This window comes from Schistocerca americana, chromosome 6 (assembly GCF_021461395.2).
Source record: "Schistocerca americana isolate TAMUIC-IGC-003095 chromosome 6, iqSchAmer2.1, whole genome shotgun sequence".
In the NCBI taxonomy this organism is placed as follows: domain Eukaryota; kingdom Metazoa; phylum Arthropoda; class Insecta; order Orthoptera; family Acrididae; genus Schistocerca; species Schistocerca americana.
Genome location: NC_060124.1, coordinates 406483268 through 406509463, shown reverse-complemented (window position 1 = coordinate 406509463; position 26196 = coordinate 406483268). Strand labels below are relative to the sequence as shown.

The 26196-nt window shown below is 38.4% G+C and overlaps 1 protein-coding gene across 2 annotated transcripts in view; it reads right to left on the bottom strand.

Annotated features, from left to right (window-relative positions):
- Positions 1-22130, bottom strand: part of LOC124619640 (splicing factor U2af 38 kDa subunit) — a 42038-nt gene extending 19908 nt beyond the window's left edge. Inside the window, exons 1-5 of one of the 2 annotated variants that reach the window (XM_047146161.1) lie at positions 21941-22130; positions 21461-21548; positions 21311-21368; positions 16352-16434; positions 16098-16169 (exon numbers count right to left, since the gene is read on the bottom strand). In XM_047146161.1, the coding sequence (XP_047002117.1) occupies positions 16098-16169; positions 16352-16434; positions 21311-21368; positions 21461-21548; positions 21941-21984 (345 nt within the window). In that variant the 5' untranslated portion in view covers positions 21985-22130. Of the gene's footprint in view, positions 1-16097; positions 16170-16351; positions 16435-21301; positions 21369-21460; positions 21549-21940 lie in introns of both variants that reach the window. The other variant, XM_047146160.1, reaches the window with a different exon arrangement.
- Between the last annotated feature and the right edge of the window lie 4066 nt (positions 22131-26196).

Sequence of the window (26196 nt, the reverse complement as noted above, 5' to 3'; positions counted from 1 at the left end):
TTAGAGAAACAAAACCTAAATCTGTATGTCTAGATATGCATTTGAACTTCGATTGTTGTGTCTTGACTCCCACCAGCTTCATTTTGTTCAAAAAGAGGTATTCCAACTTCATTATTTTTTAAAACAGAACCTTTAAAAGAATATTCCTGGCTCACAGCCATTGTCATTATGGATACATAAGTTCTACAATAACAACACAGTCTTTGATACTAATAAAGACTGCCACTGTCTCCCAGACAAGGAGACGGAATGTTACAATTTGACAGCTCGTTGAAGATAAAATCAAGGTACTGATTCAAATTGCACCAAGATGAAAAACTCAACCCAACCTGATTTGTTTTTATTTACATGCCCACATTTACTATCAGTCACTGCCAGTATAGCTACTGTTCACTGCATCAAGCTTTATAGGAAACAAGCGGGGCTGGTGATATAGCTTATCCTGCACAAGATCTCGTGATAGGTGTTACCCAACAAAGATCAACCCTCACTCTACTGGTGAAATACAGTTTGAACACACACCAAATTATCATACAGCACATAATCTAGTTAACAATGGAGAAAGGGTTGGTGCCTTCCTGGTGGGCATCCATAACTTCTGTTCATATCAGTCCTATTAAAATTAAATAGTACTGAACTTCACTCTATGTAATCTTTTTCTTCAGCCTTCAGGTCTGAAAATAATGATCTGTTCTGAAGGGAGATTGGGATTTAACACCTACCAACAAAGGTCATTAGGATTAGACTGGACAGGAAAATGGTGACGAATGTAATGTGTAGTGTCATTTTCAAAGGAACTATTTCAGCACTCATTTAACAAATTTAGGGTAATCAAAAAACTTGGTAACAGATTGACCCTAAATGAATTTGAACTCTGTTCCTTCCAAATAATATAGTTTCCTAGGCACCCCACTGCTTGTTTGATCAATCCTACTAACGACTCCGCAAGTACCAGGATGATCCGATAAGCCTGGAAGAAAGGAAAGCAAAAAACATGTTTCATATAAAACTCATGTTACTTCTGAACAGTTTCCTTTGAGGGGTATACAATTGGGCAGCAATCCTCCAGCATTTTCACCCTATCGTACAAATAGGTTCTGTAAAACTGTGCAAAATACTCGTTCCTCATTTGATGACTATTTCTTATCAGTATGCCAAAGTTTTATGTTAGGGAACTGGAATAAGCAATTTTGGGGATAAGTCTGCTGAATAGGATGGCTCAGGAGCCAATTCAATGCCCAATTCATACACATTCATGATTGTTATATCTGATGTGTGGGATAGTGCACTACAATGGCGAAAAAGCACATTTTGCCTACCAACCTTTGACTTTTTCAGCCGATGCAAGTTTCAAACTATTCAATGATGTTACGGGTCTGCCTTTCTTAATCTCACATATGATCTCTTCATAGCCAAGACTCCATGCAGGACATTATGCACTCGCTCAGGTAGGATGCCTACAGTCCCAATAAACTCACAAATTTTTACTCAGTGTCTTGCAATACCATATCATGGATTTCGTCAACTGTTTTCTATGTGTTGACCTCAATTCAACAGCCAGAACACATTTCATCTTCAGTGCTTGTATGACAATGTTTAAATACAGTACCCCAAAAATAAATGGTCTTCAATGATGGTGCAGAATCCGTGTGAACTTCATCCAATTCAGTACTGATTTGTGCAGCAGTTCAACCCTTCAAATGAGAATGTTTATAACAGCGCGCGACACACACACACACACACACACACACACACACACACACACACACACACACACAGAGAGAGAGAGAGAGAGAGAGAGAGAGAGAGAGAGAGAGAGAGAGATACTAGACAAATCCTAATAATGGGAACTTCTCATGGCCACTTGCAGTGTTCCACAAGATGATGCCTGATGGTAAATAATTTCAAATACTTCTGACCAGAACATAAATTGAGTATATTCATATTGAGGACAAACTGGTACATTATGCTCACTTACGATGAGGTGAGTAGATTTTTGTGCCACTTTTTTCCAATCTAAAGCAAACTGTTCACAGGACCCGGCTTCAGCCATATCCCAGTCCCCCCTCCCCACACACACACACACACACACACACACACACACACACACACACACACGAAGCATTGAACTTAGCACCAACATTTGGCCTGTGGAAAAAGTTTCTTTTTCAATACTATTTTTTAAAATTCTACTCAAGTTCTCCACCGCAGAAAATGCCACATTTACTGTTTGACTTCAGAAAACAAACCACCCTGTCACTAATTTTACCATAGTATGGTAAACAAATTTATTATTGCTAGTGTCTGCCACATCTAAACTTATCTTTTTGTCTTCAGTTTACTATGCTGTTATAGCCATAATTGATATAATTATGCAGGTAGTTACCAACTTTAGCAATATATTTTACTGTATTCAGTTCAGACTCATGACTTGTATTCGAAAGTGAAATTCTTAATCCTCGCGTCTTTACGTTATCAAAGTAAACACAGGTGCAAAATAGTAGTTTAATTCAACAACGATATAATTTACTTACATTATGATCTAAAGCCAAGTTTAATCAGACAATTATAACAAATTTCCTAGAGTTTTTTCACACCAATTTTTTATTTTTCCAGGTTATATTGTGCTTAATCCCAACCAATTTTGATTGATTTTGCGACAAAACCTACAATTTTTTCATTGTACAGGAGTACAATGGGGACTGTAATCTGAATGGAAAAAGCCTTGAATGAACATGGTTTATTTCAACCTAGAAATAAACATAACAGGATCTGACAAAATACAGTCTAGAGTCATCAGAGAAACCTCTCTGAAGGCTGGCATTGCCATGGAACATACTTCAAGAAAACTTGATAAATCTCTTCATATTTTCATGTCCACTGATCACTGATTGATGCAAACAATCCCATCCAATTATTTGAGAATTTCTTCCACTGACATGATTTCTACGAGATTTTGGAACTGATCAGTAATGGTATCAATTTCATGAGCACCAAAGTGATTTAAAGTAGTGAGATTTGTCAATGCTATGCCTGTCTTTTCTCATGGTCAGCATTAATTGCCATTTATGGGCCTAAACATGGAATGCCCTTCATAAAGGAAAATGCCAGGGGCAATTTATCCAGAATTTTAGATATCGTATTCTTCATTATAGTGAGGGAATCATTTTGGAACAGCCACGATATCTTTCTTGGTTCCGTATCTATTTCGCCTTTCTGAGGTTGCACCAATTAATGTTGTCAGATCTTTTTGAATTTAGTCTGTGTCTACAACCTCCTTGTTTGACAAATTTTCTCATTAATTCTCTACCACAAGATTAAGGGAAGCACAGAAAAATGGAGTTAAGGGGGCATCTGACAAATTTGGTCAGAGAGAACTCATCCTGAGCAGCCAGTCTCAGAAGGCGATGAGATATCAGATCTTGTTCCTCAAAGATTTGCAGACTACTTGGAAGCTATGACATAAGATTCCAATATTGATCTTAGGTTTAATTTTTATGTACTTATGTTCATACTTCCCTTACACATTTTTAAGGAGCCATTAATATTTGCTGAGCCCAGACTGACAGCACATTTTATTTTCCACCCACCAAACAGTGCAAAACTTCAGTGGGGAAACATGCGAGCCTGTAATATTGTCAAAATCAGCTTGGCAGGAGAGAATGTTTTTAAACAGATTACATAAAGCTCTCAAACTGAACAGGATTCCCACCAATGCTAGTACAACCTGTCACCATGTACTGTATGTACACTTCATGTCCAAAAGTCCAGGAACACAGCACCCTCTGGATTACCCTCGACTGAGTTTGCTTTTCAGCTCTCTTCGGAATGTCATTAACAGTAAGGCCATATATGGACACCTAAACAACCTGCCTTTTCAGATTTACCTTAGACTCTGACACACCTGCCTCAAATCCTACTAAATCTTTTGCAGCACTTTCTCAAAAACACACAAGTGGGATACCTGCTTGAACCAGGCCCAACACACTATCCCAAAAAGGTACAAACAGATCAAATTAAATCACTATCACATCACAGGCATCAAAAATATCCTATAGTAGTTTAGTGAAAAATGGCACTAGTGTGAACACAATGCTCAAATTTACGTTTGCTTATGAAGCTGCAGTATGAGGCAATGTTACTGTCCAGAAACACATCTGGTAAGAGATTAACAAGCTGCCAATTTCCAGATAAGACAGGTGTCTCACAGCAGCCAGACAAATGGATCTATACCTTCACCATGGCATCCCTCTGCATGTAATCAAGCACCATCGATAATCAGCCAGAAGTTCCTGCAGTAGGTGCTTTATGAGTGCATTGGGATAGGACCTGGTTGCTAAGACACCACAATTGAACGATGTATTCCCTGCCTCCACCACAGAAGACTGAAAATATATGGAGGATAAATAGAAATACTATTTTTCTTCACTGCAACGTGTAATAATGGCCCAAATTTCTTTGTTTCTTGTGAGTAACTTCCACCCCATCCCCTCACCTACATCTCTCTATTAGGTTCAAAGAAAGTCAATACACTCTTCCTTGTGTGTGTTTAATTGTATGCAGTATGTTATTGGAAATGTTAGCGAGTCAGGATAGAAATGCCTAGAGTTGCCTCAGCCCCCCATGTCCCAGCCACCTAATCTATACAGGGTGTTACAAAAAGGTACAGCCAAACTTTCAGGACACATTCCTCACACACAAATAAAGAAAAGATGTTATGTGGACATGTGTCCAGAAACACTTAATTTCCATGTTAGAGCTCATTTTAGTTTCGTCAGTATGTACTGTACTTCCTCGATTCACCGTCATGATTTCATATCGGATACTCTATCTGTGCTGCTAGAACATGTGCCTTTACAAGTACAACACAACATGTGGTTCATGCGCGATGGAGCTCCTGCACATTTCAGTCGAAGTGTTCGTATGCTTCTTAAACAAAGATTCGGTGACCGATGGATTGGTAGAGGCGGACCAATTCCATGGCCTCCACGCTCTCCTGACCTCAACCCTCTTGACTTTCATTTATGGGAGCATTTGAAAGCTCCTGTCTACACAACCCCGGTACCAAATGTAGAGACTCTTTGTGCTCGTATTGTGGACAGCTGTGATACAATACGCCATTCTCCAGGGCTGCATCAGCACATCAGGGATTCCATGCGGCGGAGGGTGGATGCATGTATCCTCGCTAAAGGAGGACATTTTGAACATTTCCTGTAACAAAGTGTTTGAAGTCACGCTGGTACGTTCTGTTGCTGGGTGTTTCCATTCCATGATTAATGTGATTTGAAGAGAAGTAATAAAATGAGCTCTAACAAGGAAAGTAAGCGTTTCTGGACACATGTCCACATTACATATTTTCTTTGTGTGTGAGGAATGTTTCCTGAAAGTTTGGCCGTACCTTTTTGTAACACCCTGTATAAGTCCCCAAGCACCCTCCAGCCACCTGCATTGCACTGTCCCCATTACAGCTTTTAGCTTAATCTTACCTAAACTGCCTCAGTGTTAACTAAACCAAAAACTGCACTCCAAAGCCCAATGACTGCTTGTTAGTTTTCTAATTACACTATTTCTTGCATACCACTAAGAAGCTATAATCATTTATACACAGTCAGATCAACAGCTGTCTGTATGCATGTATAGATATTTTTCGGTATACATCTAAAACAATGTACTGCATGCAAACCTACAATGCCCTGGTACTTCTGGTTCAAAATATAATTGGATTCGATAGGCCACAAAAATAAATGTATTTGAATAGCCCACAAACTCACAGAAAGCCCTAATCATCGTGATTAGATTCTGTTAGCAAATAAGGCAATATTTACAGAATGAAACTTTCACTCTTTAGCAGAGCATGCACTGATATGAAACTACCTGGCAGACAAACTGTGTGCCGGACCGAGACTAACTCGAGACCTTTGCCTTTCACAGTCAAGTGCTCTGCAAGTTTCGCAGGAGAGCTTGTGTGAAGTTTGGAAGGCGGGAAATTCTGGTGGAATTAAAGCTGTGAGGACAGCTCATGAGTCTTGCTTGGGTAGCTCAGTTGGTAAGAGTACTTGCCCACGAAAGGCAAAGGTCCCGAGTTTAAGTCTCGGTCCGGCACACAGTTTTAATCTGTCAGGAAATTTTAAGGGAATATTTACATTTGAGGAGATGTAAGCACCAAATACTCATCACAGAGTCTTCCTGGCCACGTCGCATCACAAGCACATAAATCCACAGCACAACAACAATCTAGGTTAGCACGGCCAAACTGCAGTGGCAGGCATCTAAGGCAAAGGCACATCTCATCTGGACTGCCAAGCCAGGCTGGCTGGTTGGTTGGTTGGTTGCTGCATTGGACTGAACAAGTGGAAGGACTGGAGGATGCTAAAACCCAAGTAGAAGATAGTCGCACAGCATCGAGCAGAGGGTGACCGGTGAGAGCAGCACTGCATCAAGCCAAGCAGAAGGCAAGAAAATGCCTCTGCCCAGAAACAAATCAGATGCCATGCCTTTTCCACAATTTTTAGGCAAAATACAAAATTTTCCCTAAGTTTCTCTTGAGTTTTCCAGAACAAAAAAAATATCCAGAATACTGGACACCTTGAAATAACCTTCATTACATCACTGTTGCCACGTACAAGTGTTACCTCACAGTAAAGCACGAAATGGCACAGTTGCAGCAGATCCCAGCCAACTGCTTATTTGATCACTATCTTTTAGACAAATGCCTCATCATGGGACTGTGCTGCTAGCTCATAATCTGCGTAATTTTCTTGCATGGATCGTAAATTTGTCACACAGCCCACTGTATTTTATATTACAGGTGTTCACTTGGATGTTTGACAATGCAGTTCATAACTGCATTAGCTGAAGCAGTAACAAATGTGGTATGGGCTCAACTGTAAACCAGTGGAACAGTATAAGAATATTATTTGTGATTAGCGCACTTGCTCAAGGTTTTATAACCTACGAAAGGCAAATTTTAAGTATGCTTTCTTGTGCTGACTGGTGATTTCAGGTGAAATTTATGGTACAGTCAGTGCATGTGCCTTTTCTGTAAATATCAAATGAATGTTTCTTATTTACATTAATAACATTCAAATCAAAAAAAGTTTGATTTATTTTATTCCACTGCACATGTGATTTCCATTTCTCTATAAGGTCTTTGAACCTGTTTACAATTGTTTTGACATCATTACCTTCAATTAATAACAAAGCATCATCAACATATGTAAAGTAATGTTCCTACCCTTAGAAAGAAGTAAAAGTGCATAGGAAGGTACACTTACTATGTCAACTTAACAGCAGAGGTAACCCCTAAAGTAGCAGAGAAACACCTTGAGGTTTTTAAAAAAGCAGTATTTTAAACTATCAACAGTCCATGAAAAAGTAATTGCAAAATAGATGAAAGAGGATTAGATGTAACCATTTTATATACTAACATTCCAATTAATGACACCACTGGAATCAAACTAAGGTTTATAACACAAAACAAATTATCCAACTGTAACATCAGTAGTAAATCGAGTTGCTTACATTAATTGCACAGTATAATTCTGTTAAATTCAAGGTTGCTATAATTTCACAGAAAGATGGTTTAAGTACTTCCAGGCCTTATAGCAGATATTTTCATCAATCATTTGGAGAATTAATTTTTTTCCCCAGGACAATCTAGACGTGACAAGTACACTAATATGCTAGTTCAGATATACTGATTAGAGATAATTATGAAGATATTAAAACTGCCAAAAAGTTCAATGACCTACTTAGTCAAATGAAATTCACATGTGAGAATCAAATAGATGTCCTCACACATGAAGATGTTTCATCTATGTGAGAAAGGGTGGGTTATGGGCCTGTCGGAGGAGTTCGAAATTTTTTGCCACCAAGGTATTGTCCTGTGGTACACTACTTAATGAGAAGGCGCCCAGGAGAATCTCCCATTTTTTAGGAATTATTTAAAAATCATTGGTATTCAGCTACTATGAGCCAATTCCAACAGACACACCGATCTCAATACGACCCATATAAGATTATTTCAAGCCAATGGTGTGTGAAAATGAAATAATGTGTAACGGGTGGAAGTTTCATTATTGTATATCAGTTATTGTTCAGTGTTGTACTGAGCAGGACATTGTGTTGCACAGTTTGCGAATTTCAAGATGGCGGAGCTAAAGGACCAACGTGTCTGCATTAAATTTTGTCTTTACAGAGACACACCAACTGATGCAGGAAGCCTATGGCGATGAGTGAAAAGCCATACTTGGTGTTACAAATGGTTCACATGGTTTAAAAATGGCCGGACAGAAGTTAAAGATGCCCCTCTTTCAGGAAACCCTTCGACACTCATGTCAGGAACGTCAACTAAATTGTTCATGCCAATCGAAGACAGACTGTTCAAGAGATGGCAGATGAATTTAACATTTCATTTGGATCATGCCATGAAATTCTGACAATATATTGGAATGCACTGTGTTGTCACCAAGTTCGTCCCACGGCTCACGAGTCTCTCTTCACCTCGCAATTGCGAAGAGCTTTAGGAAGTCGCAAATGAGAATAAGATGTTTCTTAAGAGAATCATAACTGGTGATGAGACGTGTGTATGTTTATGATGTCGAGACCAAGGTTCAATCTTCACAATGGATTGGGAAAGTTTCTTCAAGACCAAAAACAGCTTTCTACATCAGATGTCAAAACCATGCTGATAAAGCTTGTCAGGTCGGGTCAAATGTCGAAGCCACAACAATAGTTTGACATTGAAGGATTAATTCATCATGAATTTGTGTCACAAAGAGTTAACTGATGGTGCTATGTGATGGGCTGCCACAGCTGCGAGAAAATGTGCGAAGGATACGGCCAGATATGTGGACAGAATTCATGGGTCTCTCATCATGATAATGCACCTGCACATTCATCCCTGTTGTTGCGTGACTTTTGCACAAAAAAAATGAGATCACTCTGCTGCCTTGTCTTCCGTTCTCTCCAGACCTGGAACCCTGCAGAGTAATTTCCAAAGTTGAAAATCCCATTGAAAGCTATAAGATTTGCAACAATAGATGAGAAAAGAAAATTTGAAGAGGGCATTGATGTGATCCAGCAAGAGGCATACCAAGACTGCTTCTGGAAGTGGTAACAGTGTTGAGAGCATGTATAAATTGTGGAGGAGATCATGTCTAAGAAGACCATGCACAGTAAGTGAAAGGTACACGTTGAAAAATTTTGTGGACAAAGTTCTGGAATTTTTCAAACATACCTCTTATTTCACACATTTATACATGGAGTATTTGAAAGCTTATCAGTTTTAACACCAGGTTGTATAAATTATAATGTGTTTTTATGTGAAACCAATGAGAGAGAACATTATAAAGCAGAATGATTTTGGCTGGGAGGAACATTAGATACTGTTTTTAGTTACAACCACGTTATCTGTTTTATGTATGTATCTTTTTTAAAGGATGTTGTTGTTGTTGTGGTCTTCAGTCCTGAGACTGGTTTGATGCAGCTCTCCATGCTACTCCATCCTGTGCAAGCTTCATCATCTCCCAGTACCTACTGCAACCTACATCCTTCTGAATCTGCTTAGTGTATTCATCTCTTTGTCTCCCTCAACGATTTTTACCCTCCACGGTGCCCTCCAATGCTAAATTTGTGATCCCTTGATGCCTCAAAACATGTCCTACCAACCGATCCCTTCTTCTAGTCAAGTTGTGCCACAAACTTCTCTTGTCCCCAATCCCGTTCAATACCTCCTCATTAGTTATGTGATCTACCCACCTTATCTTGAGCATTCTTCTGTAGCACCACATTTCGAAAGCTTCTATTCTCTTCTTGTCCAAGCTAGTTATCGTCCATGTTTCATTTCCATACATGGCTACACTCCATACAAATACTTTCAGAAATAACTTCCTGACACTTAAATCTATACTCGATGTTAACAAATAACTCTTCTTCAGAAACGCTTTACTTGCCATTGCCAGTCTACATTTTATATCCTCTCTACTTCGACCGTCATCAGTTATTTTACTCCCTAAATAGCAAAACTCCTTTACTACTTTAAGTGTCTCATTTCCTAATCTAATTCCCTCAGCATCACCCGACTTAATTAGACTACATTCCATTATCCTCATTTTGCTTTTGTTGATGTTCATCTTATATTCACCTTTCAAGACACTGTCCATTCCGTTCAACTGCTCTTCCAAGTCCTTTGCTGTCTGACAGAATTACAATGTCATCGGCGAACCTCAAGTTTTTACTTCTTCTCCATGAATTTTAATACCTAATCCGAATTTTTCTTTTGTTTCCTTTACTGCTTGCTTAATATACAGATTGAATAACATCGGGGACAGGCTACAACCCTGTCTCACTCCTTTCCCAACCACTGCTTCCCTTTCATGCCCTCGACTCTTATAACTGCCATCTGGTTTCTGCACAAATTGTAAATAGCCTTTCGCTCCCTGTATTTTACCCCTGCTCCCTTCAGAATTTGAAAGAGTATTCCAGTCAACATTGTCAAAAGCTTTCTCTAAGTCTACAAATGCTAGAAATGTAGGTTTGCCTTTCCCTAATCTATTTTCTAATGTAAGTCATACGGTCAGTATTGCCTGACGTGTTCCAACATTTCTGTGGAATTCAAACTGATCTTCGCCGAGGTCGGCTTCTACCAGTTTTTCCATTCGTCTGTAAATAATTCGCGTTAGTATTTTGCAGCTGTGACTTATTAAACTGATAGTTCGGTAATTTTCACATCTGTCAACACCTGCTTTCTTTGGGATTGGAATAATTATATTCTTCTTGAAGTCTGAGGGTATTTCGCCTGTCTCATTCATCTTGCTCACCAGATGGTAGAGTTTTGTCATGACTGGTTCTCCCAAGGCTGTCAGTAGCTCTAATGGAATGTTGTCTACTCCCAGGGCCTTGTTTCGACTCAGGTCGTTCAGTGCTCTGTCAAACTCTAGACACAGTATCATATTTCCCATTTCATCTTCATCTACATCCTCTTCCATTTCCATAATATTGTCCTCAAGTACATCGCCCTTGTATAGACCCTCTATATACTCCTTCCACCTTTCTGCTTTCCCTTCTTTGCTTATAACTGGGTGTCCATCTGAGCTCTTGATATTCATACAAGTGGCTCTCTTTTCCCCAAGGTCTCTAATTTTCCTGTAGGCAGTATCTATCTTACCCCTAGAGAGATAAGCCTCTACATCCTTACATTTGTCCTCTAGCCATCCCTGCTTAGCCATTTTGCACTTCCTGTCGATATTTTTGAGACGTTTGTATTCCTTTTTGCCTACTTCATTTAGTGCATTTTTATATTTTCTCCTTTCATCAATTAAATTCAATATTTCTTCTGTTACCCAAGGATTTCTATTAGCCCTTATCTTTTTACCTACTTGATCGTCTGCTGCCTTCACCACTTCATCCCTCAGAGCTACCCATTCTTCTTCAACTGTATTTTTTTCCCCATTCCTGTCAATTGTTCCCTTATGCTCTCCCTGAAACTCTGTACAACCTCTGGTTCTTTCAGTTTATCCAGGTCCCATCTCCTTAAATTCCTACCTTTTTGCAGTTTCTTCAGTTTCAATCTGCAGTTCATAACCAATAGATTGTGGTCAGAATCCACATCTGCCCCAGGAAATGTCTTACAATTTAAAACCTGGTTCCTAAATCTCTGTCTTACCATTATATAATCTATCTGATACCTTTTAGTATCTCCAGGATTCTTCCAGGTATACAACCTTCTTTTATGATTCTTGAACTAAGTGTTAGCTATGATTAAGTTATGCTCTGTGCAAAATTCTACAAGGCGGCTTCCTCTTTCATTCCTTCCCCCCAATCCATATTCACCTACTATGTTTCCTTCTCTCCCTTTTCCTACTGACGAATTCCAGTCACCAATGACTATTAAATTTTCGTCACCCTTCACTACCTGAATAATTTCTTTTATCTCGTCATACATTTCAGCTATTTCTTCATCATCTGCAGAGCTAGTTGGCACATAAACTTGTACTACTGTAGTAGGCATGGGCTTTGTGTCTATCTTGGCCACAATAATGCGTTTACTATGCTGTTTGTAGTAGCTAACCCGCACTCCTATTTTCCTATTCATTATTAAACCTACTCCTGCATTACCCCTATTTGATTTTGTGTTTATAACCCTGTAGTGACCTGACCAGAAGTCTTGTTCCTCCTGCCACCGAACTTCACTAATTCCCACTATATCTAACTTCAACCTATCCATTTCCCTTTTTAAATTTTCTAACCTACCTGCGCGATTAAGGGATCTGACATTCCACACTCCGATCCGTAGAACACCAGTTTTCTTTCTCCTGATAACGACGTCGTCCTGAGCAGTCCCCGCCCGGAGATCCGAATGGGGGACTATTTTACCTCCGGAATATTTTACCCAAGAGGACGCCATCATTTAATCATACAGTAAAGCTGCATGTCCTCGGGAAAAATTACGGCTGTAGTTTCCCCTTGCTTTCAGCCGTTCGCAGTACCAGCACAGCAAGGCCGTTTTGGTTAATGTTACAAGGCCAGATCAGTCAATCATCCAGACTGTTGCCCCTGCAACTACTGAAAAGGCTGCTGCCCCTCTTCAGGAACCACATGTTTGTCTGGCCTCTCAACAGATACCCCTCCGTTGTGGTTGCACCTACGGTACGGCCATCTGTATCGCTGAGGCACGCAAGCCTCCGCACCAACGGCAAGGTCCGTGGCTCATGGGGGGTTTTTAAAGGTATAAAACAATAACATTATAAAACATGCAAATTGTAAAACAAAGTTAATATACCTTGTCAATGCATCACACATGTTGAGGGTGCTGACTAGTATGACCTACAATGAAGCCAGCTGTGTAGTAAACGTGAAGAGTGAACTCAGTGCTCATTCAGCCTTTGGCACAAATAGTCCAGTTGGAAGGAACTTGTCTATATAAGTGGTTGTACGTTTGCTGGTATGTATTTTATCACTCACTCGTACGTAAAGCTTACACAACTGTTATGTATAATGATACAAACAGGTAGATAAAAATCTACTCACCAAGTGGTGACAGCGGAAAAAAACACACACACACACACACACACACACACACACACACACACACAGAGATCTCGAGGCAGAAGAACTGAAGGGAAAGGAAGAGTGGTGAATGAAAAGGAAGGGAGAGGTAAGTCTCCCTTGACCTGGGGTTCTGGGTGACTTTTCTGAACTGTACCCCCTTCCCTAACCCTCTCCAGTCCTTTTCCTTCACCCCTCTTCCTTGACCTTCAACTCTTCTGCCAGAAGGAGCCACTGGCTCCAAAAGCTTGTAAAAGTTAAATATGTGTGTGTGTGTGTGTGTGTGCGCGCGCGCGCGCGTTCCTGCCACCACTGAGTGAGTAGATTTTTTTATCTATTCATTTATATTATCTGGACTTGATTACTTTTGTTACGTGTGTACAGTAATACATGCATGTTGCCTTACTTGAACTGGGCTTTTATATGTCTTAGCACTGAAGATGGTCACAGTCAACAGAATCTGGATTTGCAATTAACATTTATTTTCAACTGATTGCTGTACCCTTTACCACTCTTCTAAGCAAGCCATGAACAGGCACAGGAACCTTCAGAAGATGGCCCACCCACAGCTGGGCTTGCCTGGCTATCAGGCATGGTTTCTTGGTTTTAAGCTACAAATATCTCAAGGTGGTAGTGGACCAACAAAAGTTAGCCCTCTTGTATCAGCAACAACCTCTTTCTTGCAATGGACAATACTAACATTTAGACTAAAAATATGCAGACAATTTTTTGAGATAATTTATGTAAAGGGTATTTTACCGGCGTTTTAAAATTGCTCAGTACAGCCTAGAATTTCCCTTGCCATCAGAATACATTTTACAATATTATTAAACAGCAATATGCTAGAGTCAATTTAGCTTCACTGTTTATAAAATGCAGAATGCCTATCTTTGATAATCTTACACGCAACTTTAGAGATACCAAAGTGGAGGATTGGTTTTTCTGAGAAATTATTTTAAAAATTTCTAACAGTCAAGAAAGAATCCTTTCCAGAGTTTAATGTGTCTCCAGTCACCCCAGTAACCATTCACTCTTTGAAGCTAAATTTTGCAGATCCCACACAAAAACTTATTGACTTCAAAATGCAAAGCTTTTTGTAACCATTACTAAAGAATAAAATTATAAACAGCCGACCAGTTGCAATGGATAAAGAATTCTTTACCTAGGTTTCAACAAATATAAATTGGCTTCTTTAGAAGGTGGCCTAAGGACAATGAACATCATAGCTTACATTAGACAAGTATGAAACTTAAGTCAAGAATAGATTTTAACACAAATTAGAGAGCTCTTGCATTACAGAAATATGAGAACTACGACTGGTACTTACAATTTTATATTGGTAAGGACTAATGTACCATCACCGTTTTTACGAATGTCGACATAGATCCATTTGTCAAAATATGTCAAAGGGGCACCCCCTTTGGCATACAGTACCACCGCATTTTGGAACAGCTGAACAACATCCTTTGCCAGCGCTTTTTGATTATCAATCATAATGAGCTGTGATGAGTGACGTCCTACTGAAGATCATTCCCAACCCTCCTAAACTTGTGTTCCATGACCCACCCAACCTACAATTTTATCACCATAGTCCATCCCCTTGTCATTCCCAATCCTAACTCCTTGCCCAATCACCCATGCAGCAATTCCTATTACAGTGCTGTCACAGGCTTATCCTAACCCATCAGAGGCTGGGATACCTTTGGAATCAGCTATGCTGTAATTATTGCACCGCTTTTTATATTGGTATGACCACCAATCAGCTCTCTCCACCGGAATGAATGGCCACCACCAAAATTTGAGTTGACCAAGAGTAAAGTGGACCACCCCGTGCCACAACATGCAGCTGTACATAACTTGCTCTCAATTTCAATGGCTGCTTTACGAACTGAGTCATCTGGATCCTTCCCTCCACCAACAGCTTTTCAGTAGTGCAGATGTGAGTTATCCTTACAACACATTCTCCACTCCCAAAATTATCCCAGCTTCAACCTATCCATACACACTCCACCCAACTGTTTCCACACTATCTGTCCTGCCACCTCCCCTCACCACCACCATTGTGCTCTACACTCTGCCAGTGCATCCACCAGTCTTTTTCCCCTTTTCTACTCTTTTCCTTATCAAGCTCCCTTTCAACACATATCAGCATATCAGTTGCCTTCTGGCAGGTGTGTGTGTGCGGGGAGAGGGGGGGACTCTTGTGAAAATTTTGTCTCCTTTTCCTTTCTGAAGAAGTCTTTGGTCGAAAGTTTACATGGAACATTCTTTTCATTGTGTGTCTGCAACCCAATGAGTCATCTTTACGGTACATAGCAATACATCTATTTCATAATATTGCAGACTTTTATAACTTACTGTTACGCTTTCTTCAAAGCTTAGTTCCAATCTACTTGTATAATAACTGAACAGACAATATTTGCACAGACTCAATGCCTATTACTGCACAGTTCGGATCAAAGACCCATAGTACCTGATTTTTGTATGGGTCAATAAGAACAAACTACAGAATCATACTTCTTTCTTTTTTCAACTAAGCATGAGCTTTTCATACACTAATCTTACTGGTCTTCAATTATTCGATTACTAGTAGACTGTTTAAATATTCTGTTGCAATTATAATTACATTAGCATGTTAATGAGGTGAAATTGTGTGAAAACTTTTGTGGGAAGCAAATTTTAACATGACAATAAAAGGAAAAGTGTACAGGACATGCAAAAATAAATTGCTCCCTCTATTAAAATTTCTGCTTAATCCTGTACCCATTGCATTTTTAATAATAAACAGCTGCTAAAGTAATTTGTCATACTGACATAACCTGTTAATTTGATCATTTGCAACTACCTTAAAAGTTCTGTGAGACACACATTTGGGTGTTGGCATAAGCTCTAGAACTACACCTCCCCTACACCACTGCCCCATCTGCAAGGGATGCCACCCCTACTGTTGTCTCCCCCACAGCACTATCTGCACAGCTAGTAGCTACATAACATAAAACACAGTATGTGAAAATATTCTGGTGATAGCTTAACCTATTTGCTGATCTTACCTTAATGTACACGTTTCCAACAAGATGGTCTCCCAAGTTGTCACATACATTCATTTCTTCTATTTCACCATACTGCAAGGAAAAATAAACACTTAAGAAAAAAAAGGTATGCAGGGAGGAATGAAAACATCAGGAAGGAGTGGAAAACAAATTCAACAAAACTAACAGTTCTGAACACTATTACTTTACATCTACTTGCTAGAGAGGAGGAGGAAGGAACCATTACTTCCAGTCAAGGTATGGAATTTCCTTACCTTATCTTCACATTCCACAAAAACATCTTCAAAGAAATTGTCATAATGTTCCTGCATTTCTTCATCTGATACATTTGCCACAACTGAAACAAATACATTTGTCAGTCAACTATTTCACACAACACAATATCTTAGCAATACTGATACTATGGAGGAAAGTAATCAATATCAACAACGCACAGTGCAACAGACAGTGGTTGTACTTACAAATATTAGAATGAAAGTTGCAAGTTTAGAAATTATAAGCAGGTACTTCTTGTACAACGCAACTATCTGCATTCATTAACCTCTTCGGCATCACAACATTCACAGGGAGTCACCTCAAATTCAAATAAATATGTTCAGTAACACAAAACCAGGAAGTACTGCAAGTTGAGTAACTGATTACCTAAAAGGATGGAAGGGAGGTTTAATGTCCCGTCAATGGCGATGTCAAAGATGGAGCATGAGTTATGAAATGACAACGGACAGATTAGGAATCAGCCATGCCATTCTCAGCAATACATTCATACTTGCAATCATTTTGATCGATTTAAGGTAAACACAGAATACTTAACTCTGTATGGCCAGACTGGGTACAAGCCCTGCTCCTCACAAATTACAATCCATTTTGCTAACTTTAATCAATTGATCACTTTGACATGTTCCAGAATTCTATAAATTAAATACCATTTATCACAGTGAGCATTCCTTTTACAGAAATATGCTAACTAATTAACTTAAAATCACACCACAAGCAAAAACATTACATAAAAGAAAATGGATCATGACTATGCTCCTGAGAACTGACAGCTAAGACATACTGGTAGAGAGATTTTACAACTGAACAGAATGGAAGATAGACAAAGCAGATTTTCTGATTGGTTGTTGCTATGGCAGCTGACAACTTTGTTTTTATAATCCAGGTACAGATCTAAAAATAGTAAACATTTTAACAGTTGCAACCACATTTCCAGAGAATATGCCAAGATATTTTGAAGATCACAGAGAAACAACACCACAAAACCTGTTGTGAAAGGCAACACAATGGCCAGCATAAATTTTGGGGATCATGACAATCTGACTGTAGCCTTTGACAAGTCATACCTTAGACCTCCTGTGAATAATGACACAGTGAGACCTCTGCATGACTATTATAGTTAATGCAAAACAAGTTAGTTACAGAATGAAATTTGCAAATTGTACACACCTATTTGATCATACTATCCAAAATACTTCAAAATCACACCGTAATGTTACATCCATACACCTCAGCAGAAATCTCAAGCCATCACACAAACTGTGTGAATTTACTGAAGGCCATCACATCAATATTTATAAAAAGAAACACTACTGTATTGATCATCAGCTGTATAATCCAAGCTTTGTACTGGCTCATAAACCACATTAGGGCAGGTATAACAGATATTACATTGTAAAGGTATGTTCATATGTCTTTTTCATGTTCAACTTTGAGTAGGAACATAATTTTTCAACAGTACAACTAAACATGCCTATTTAAGCATGCATAATTTCCTGGAAATTGAAGTCATGCATACAGTGCATCGCTTCCCGGCTTCACTGGGAGTGAGTATTTACAATCTTTAGTAGCTGGTGTCATGTGTGTTATATTGTTTAGTGTGTTGAGGTTACGTTGTGAAGTGAATTTTGTGCAAAATGTCTGTTGACTCCAAAAGGAAGCATGTTTAAAATTATACATAATTACAAAGTTGTATGGAATGCCACTTCTGAAGATTATTTGAATTAAAATTTGACACGTATTAGATAATAAGTCTGACCATACTGCTGTATGAAGTAAGATACCATGAGCTTTGAAGTAGTAAAACAGAGAAGAACATGCAAGAAGTTCATGAAGGGTGGATGAATATTCATGCTTTCGTGATTTAATAACCGAGAAGCCCGACATTCAAACACAAGAAATGCTGAGGTATTTGTAGCTCCTAAAAAAGGTACTAAAAATTGAGATGAAGGAAGACGAAAAAAAATCTGATCTAGTCGATTCTGGTGGCTATGAAACCCCCCAATTTGCGAGTCTGAGGATGTTAATCTACATATATTATTTAATGATTAAATGGTTTAAACCTCTTTTCTTCTAAAATACAAATGGTGCATTGAAAGTTAATCTTTATATAATTAAGAATAGCCCTTAAATATTTCTCAGTTTTGGAAATAATCACTGAAATGCTTTATTTTTAAATATGAAATAAATAATTCAAACAAGTATATAAGTTGCCAGTTACTAGCCAACAATATTCGTATTGCCAGCCTTAATGCTGCAGTCTCAAGCAGAAAACCTAAAATCTTATTGTGACTCCCTCTTTAAATTTGCGTACAAAATATTGTCACCTTGTACTTTTCATACCACTATTTATATATTTCTTTACCTATAGTCACTTTTGCATTTCCATTTTCTGTTGCCTTTTCATTACAGCAAATACAGCACACACCGGAAGGAAGGGACTCCACAGCAAACTGCTTTTACAATGAGGTAACATGTGGACCCAAGAATGCCAATGCGTACATGCGTACTTTCCACAAATTTATGTGCATGCTCTTATTCCGATGCATCTGCACACTAGGAAAGAGACATTGTGTGGAGGTTCCTTAACAGTTATCGAGGGGAACAAAGATGTGGAAGAATCGATGACCAGTTCAATTCCCCATATTAGTTGCTCCGCATTGTATGTTAAGATTACTTATTCTCTTTACGACCATTTCATAGAATGAATAAGTGGTCCTAAATCAATATTAAATTTGCAACACAAATTTGGAAGCAATTTCTATCCTTCTTTCAAGTAACTCTTGCATTTACAGCAAAAGAACAATCCCTCAGGTCAAATTTCAGAAGACCAAAAAAGCGAACTGAATTCAATAGCAAGGCAAGTCATAGTTCTCAAAGAGAACGTAGGTAAAAACACAGAAAAGAGCCACTGGTGTGCTTCTGTGCTTCATGCAGGAATGTTGTAATAATTTGCTGTTATATAGATGGGAACAAAAGGTCTGTTACACAGCCAGTGTGAGAGCAAGAGGCAGACAAAGTGTTTCAAAGTAATCCTTCCGGAAGAATGATCTAAGTTTTAAACTTGTTTGTAACTGATAAAAATTGATTTGTGTACTATAGTATTCTTTATATTTTACTTCACCATACTGACACTCATTTGTACGAAATTTTACTAAAGGCGTGTCAGTGCATCTTGCCATTATTTAAGTTTCTTGGCTTACATACAGATCAAGGCCAGTGGCAGTCACAGCAGTGCTCATCTACTGCTTATGGGTTGGCAATGCATCTGTTCTGTGTAGAAAGTGGGATGATTCATTGATATATCAACCAATGAGGCGCAAAATGGAGACAATATTTCTTGCACAAAGGCCATTGTCTTTTAGCTTCTTTTTGGTGTGTGAGTGAGTTCCAAGAGAAATATTTTGTGATTAAGGCAGTGATAGCTATAAAGTGAACCGATTTACATGATTTAGTGCTGCACGGTGACATCATCCATTCATGCATGTCTGGTGGATTAATTGCAGAGACACAAAATGTATCAAATGTGATAGTGAAAATACTCTAAGGGTCAAAGGTTCCTGCAAATGGAATCATCTTGTGTTCTTTACCTCAATCATTGGAGAAGGTAGGTGGATCAATGTTTACAAACTATAGTTGCACATTCGATATATTAATAAACATCCACATACCTTCTCCCATGACTTAAGTAAGATACACTGATCCATTTATTCAGTAGGCCCACGAAGATCGACTGCTTAGCAACACAAGAGCATACAAATATCTCATTGCTTTTTCAAGTATATGATGATTTGCAGCACTGTCCTTTATTTGCAGATACCAGCACAGTTTAAGGAGCTGTAACTCAAACAAGGAACAATGAAATTTATTCACCCTTTCTCCCAAATGTATTACTTCAAAACAAACTGCCTGCTGGCCACGTAACACAAACAGCTTATATGTTGTTCCCATCATACCTCATAGCAAGTGCTGACAACATTGCTGGACAAAATGGCCAAGTACATCACTGACCCTATTCTACACCTTTACCTGCAAATGAAACAAAGATATACTCCCCCAAAGTATTACATCACTTTTTTTTTAAGTTCAAACTTCAGTTTGGTATTTCCTAATTGCCAGGGGAAAGTCAATGATCACTTGTATATCAGTATTTCCTGGTCACAAGACCACCACAGTAAATACATATCTGAAATGAAGAGTTACAAAAATATCCTGTTGCATGTACATACCTTATATTTCTTTATATTTTCGAATCTAAGTGATCTAATATTCCTTCACCATATAAATTCCATATTTGCTTCCACCTAAATACTACATGTTGCAAGTTATTGCTCTGCAAATTTCTTTTATCTTTAAATATATTGTAAATTAATAAAAATTATAAATTTCTGTTCAAAACTGAGGGAAAATTAACTTCCTTCACCAAACTAAATACAAGCTACAACCAACCATACATCGTGTACCTAAGAGCACCACCTTCTACAGAGTGCATGGATTGTCACATTCACCATTTTCCAAGAAAACTGGAGAAACTATTTCTTACTTCAAGAAATTTTAATATCAAAATGCATTCATACCATCAAAATTAGCAATACAACTACCTGTAATTATTATTTAGGAAGTTAAATTACTGTTTTTAATCCTGCAATTTAACTTTTCCACAAAAATTGATATATACACCATTTCAAGCTGTCACATTTGGACAGATACTTCATTAAGATCACACCCTTCATTAAATTGCAGGATCATATGCTGTATGTATAATGTTAATTCCCTATCTGATACTATCTATTCTGTTTACCCAAAACTCATTAGTACATCAACGAGCAATAAATAACAACCTGAGAATCTAATTTCCCTCAAACGCAAAATAGCATTTATTAACTCCCACACATACAGCAGAGACTTAAAACTTAGAAAACCAAACTTACGATGCGAACCATCGGCAGATTTAGCAGAGTTCTGAGGATTGACGTATAGGTTCTGCAGCAGCACGGTCTGAAAATAAAACACAATCAACCAATAATACCAAAAACAAATTGCCTTTAGTTCAAAAGCAGGTAAGCATTCACTTTTAACACGAAACTCACCTGGCTGAATGTTGGTTTGTTGTGTATTCTGGAACACCGATCGCCATGGCGACATGCCCCTATCTTGAAGTAGAATGAACAATTAACTCTGAAAAGGGACACAATACAAAAAATGAACTTCGGTGAGCAAAAGCACCTAGTTAATGCACATAAATATAACGACTCTAAATTCCTATCGCACTGAACTCCCCGTAGCTGTGTGATGGAAACCGATAGTTCAAACAAGTTTGATAGTCAAAACACAACGCTCTATGGCTTCTATTATTTATATAAGGAGGTGCCGTTATTTGTCAAAATATCGTGTACACTATCAACCGGAGTAATGCATAACAAACTAATCAATGGAGGAAGAAACCAACTGGCCCAAACATAACTGAACAATTACGCGTATTTACACAAAAATTTACGGGGTAAAGTTTGAAAATTCTAAGCGCCACTCCACATTGGTTTCACTGTAAAACACGCAGCTCAACAACTTACTTGTCCTTTTCTGTACCAAAAATTGACGCAAGGTATTCTGCCATTCTTTAATGTTTTTATATCACGCCGACCAAATAATTCGAAAAAGAAATTAGCTATAAATGACAACACTACCACCACATCTCCGTCATCACAAATGGCGTTCCTTCTTCTCAACTCTGAAGCGAAAATCACAGAATCAACAACCGAACATGAAAAATACATCTCTGGTGCCCTGAGGCGAAAATTGAGGCCTGATTCCATACAGAATTGTTAGTGGCACCAACCACAACAACGTAGTCGCCAAATTCACAAACAGTAACCACGTTGCTTCTGGCGGAGTTTCCAATGTTGTTTGAAATGTCATTTGTGATAACCTGTAATTGTGAGCAGGAGAACAATAACTGAATCTGAAAGATGTAATATTCCTACTCGAGAAGTTATTTGCCCGGAGCGCAATAAATGTGTACACAGAAAAATAGTTTCAGCAATAAAAATTGCTATCTTTAGATCATAAAAAGTATGGCTATTTTTTACAGTATTGTAATCGTCATTCGTCATAAAGAAGACCTTTTAATACACGTGTCACATATCATCTACATAAATTGACCATTGTGCCACTGTGGTCTACGTATGAAGATGGTATGTAATGCATATATTAGAATTTCTTCTTTATAAAGAATAACGATAATCAGACTGTAAAATTATTTGAATTTAGCATGCCAAGACTAGTTGTCTATATATATATATATATATATATATATATATATATATATATATATATTTTGCGATCTGGATATATAAACTACTCTAGTAAGAAGATTAATTTACTCAAATTTCATATATCTTGCGCACGACCGGATATGAAGAACATATATGCAGAACAAGGAAAAAGTACATTATAGTGTACACCATGATATACAAACTCCTAAAAGTCGTTAGGCGCATGATCTACGATGTTTCGCAGGTACTTGCAATTTCGATTTTGCATATGTGGCTGGAATCAGCCCACTGAAATACTGCGTCTTTCATGCGGTGTCCAGTGTCGACGGAAAGCGTCGGTCTTTTCTCATTACAAATAAACTGAATTTTTAAAGTTGAATTTTACATAGTTATTCGTTATAGCGCTCCCAAATTAGTCTACAACGATATCTGTTTTATCAACATGTGTTAGCAGGGACTGTAAAACACGAAGAACAACCAACAAGCCTACTCCAGTATTGACTGAACAGATAGTTTTTTTTGTCTGTATAAGTCTGTGTTGAAAATATCGGATGAACTGAGTCTTTTCTAAGTCTTTTTTGGCCTGGTGGATACAGGATACGATTCTGAGTTGTCCTATGTATATCGCAATTTTGTGAGTGCATCTTATTGTTGGCAGTATATAGATATTCCATGAAATTTCAGTCTTCTTTTCTGATGCCTGCTGTGAGATTTCATGGTTTTTCCAGTTGTTTTTCAGGATTGTAGTCTATCGCCATCTTATACTCTTATGGAGCCGAGTATCTTTATTAGAACTTCGGGTTCTTCTTTTAGGACCGAGCGAGGTGGTGCAGTGGTTAGCACACTGGATCCGCATTCGGGTGTATGACGGTTCAATCCCGCGTCCGGCCATCCTGATTTAGGTTTCCCGTGATTTCCCTAAATCGCTTCAGGCAAATGCTAGAATGGTTCCTTTGAAAGGGCATGGCCGACTTCCTTCCCCATCCTTCCCTAATCCAATTAGACCGATGACCTCGCTGCTTGGTCTCTTCCACCAAATAAACCCAACCCAACCCTTCTTTTAGGATATCATTAGCCTAAAAGCGTTTTGCTAACGTTCAAGACTTCAGGCTTGATAACTGTGTTTTGGTGCCTGATTTTCTGTGTATGGGCACACTTTTTTATGTAGATGTTATAAATTTTACCATAAGCTCTCCTAAGCCTCATTAGCTAGATTTTCTGTACCATTTTCTCTCTCCTTGTAAGTTCAAGGACTCTGCTGCATAAATAATGAACTATGGAACTCTCTCGATTTGTCCATATGATGTAATCAGTTTTTGAATAGGATGTTTTGAGCAGATGTACTTGGTTCTTTGGAAGGATATTTCTTGAGAGATCACATCTGTTTAGCAACTGTCGTCTCGTTGTCAGCTTGTCAGATTATCTGCAAGAATGAGGCAAGAAATTTAGAGGCCAATTTTAGGTATTATAAGTCGGAAGGACATACAAGGTTTTGGCTTTTAAGTTTCTTTTTCCCATTCTCGGACGATTCTGCTCAAAATCAGATAAACGACGATAGGGGGCATACCGTCGTCATACCAAAACTAGTTTGATCGAAACGGTTATGACAATTCACCTACGAATGCTACATTGGAAATTCTGTTGGTGAGTGTTTGTTTGACGAGATTTAGGGTTTTTGGATCACGTCCTTGATGTTAGAGGATGACGAAAACAGATTGCCAATTGACTGATCCACACGCCTTCTTGAAGTCCGAAAGGAGAATATGAACAGTCTGTTCCCAAGCACTTTGTATTTCAATGCTGTTTTCAACCGGAATATTTATTTTATACCGGTTCAGTCAACGTGTAAGACAGCTTAGTAATCAGCAATTTCGTGGCTGAGTAGCTTCTGTACCCTTTGTAGGAGGCATGATAATAGAATTTCGTATGTAACTTGCAAAAGGGAGATTCCTCGACAGTTGTTTGAATCTTTTGTGTTGCCTTTTTTTGTGCAGTATGATGTGAATGAATGAAAGCGCATTTCCTATCTTTGGGAACTTCCTCTGGCAAATCTCTGTCGTGCTTTCTGTGAGTTCTTTGAGGGAATTTGGTACAAGATTTTCATCAGTTCTGCAGTGAATCATCTTTTCTCGAAGCACTGTTATTTTTGAGTTTGGGGACATGCCAGTGAATCTCTTCTTGTGAGGGAGGTAAGGATTTGGCGTGGGCAAAGTGAAGATTCCCTTAGGGACTCTTTAGGGTGGTTCAGGGCAGTTGAGGAGTTCAGAAAAATATCACGCCAGTTCCCATCAGTTTTTCTGCTTCGTCAATGTGAAGCTTCCATCTGATTTTTTGAAACAAAAATTTTGTGCGAAATATCCTCTTATTATTCCTGCAAAAGTCCTAAAAAATCTTTTCTGCTGTAGTTGCACAAATTTTCTTGGATAGAATCCAGTTGTTCTTCATGTATTTCCTTTTGTTTTGTCTGATGGTTTTCATCACTTGAATTCTGATTTTAAATAAGACTCGTTTATTTTCTTGTGTTTATCTCTAGAAATAAAAGTAAATGAATTAAAAATGTTAATGTTTGAGTATGTATAATTCATCTTGCCCACTCAAGCAGCACATAAGAAAATAAGATAATAAGCTGTTAGGAGTTATAGCTATTAGAACCTGTGCTATATAGGTAAAATAACAGTATCAATATCACAATGGTCCTGCCTGCTGTTTACAAAGAGTATTTAGTAAAATTTTGTGAATGATATATGATATTCATGTTGTGTATGTTGTAATATGTATTAACTTATTCAATGTGATATGTATTTTTGTATTGACTTATCCCCATACCAATTACACAAGCTATTGTACTGATTTCATCCTCAGGACAAATAATAAATAAATACTTTTATATTTAAGGGAAGCTTGTTCACATGCTTTTCTGATTATATAAACCCACGAGGCTGTCTGAAATTCCTTTCCAGTGGGTTTCAGTCTTTAGTCTTTTGTGTCACTTTAGTGTGAAATTTTTCACAGTTGAAGGTTGCTTGTGATGAATTTTTGTAGGTATGCTTTTGAATTTTCTTCAGGCTAACTTTCACTTTGATTCTCATTAAAAAATGGTCCAAGTCTATGTTCGCCCCTCCATGGACTTGAAAGATCAAGAAGAGTAATCATAGAGCACATGGGATACCATGATATGGTGGTCCAAATAGTCACTGAACCCCCACCAAGTTCCAATCTTGGAGTGTAAACTCGGCCAGAAGTTAAAAGCAGAGCGAAACAAGATTCGACAGACGAAATTACTGCTTCATAGTCCAGGTTCTACGCGTTTACTATCACGTTTTCCTGTCACAGGCACATGGATTACTGGGGGGTGGGGGGTACTGGAGTTCCAGAACACCCATCAATTCCCAGCTTCTGGAGCACCATTCGTGTTGTTTTATTGCTGACAGGTTTGTGAGTGCGACATCTAGTTCTGGAGACATTTCACAGCTGTCTTCCTTTTATTTGTCGTCCCAATCTTCTTCAATGATCGTCTATCATGACCAATCAACACACAGTTTCCTCCACGTTGT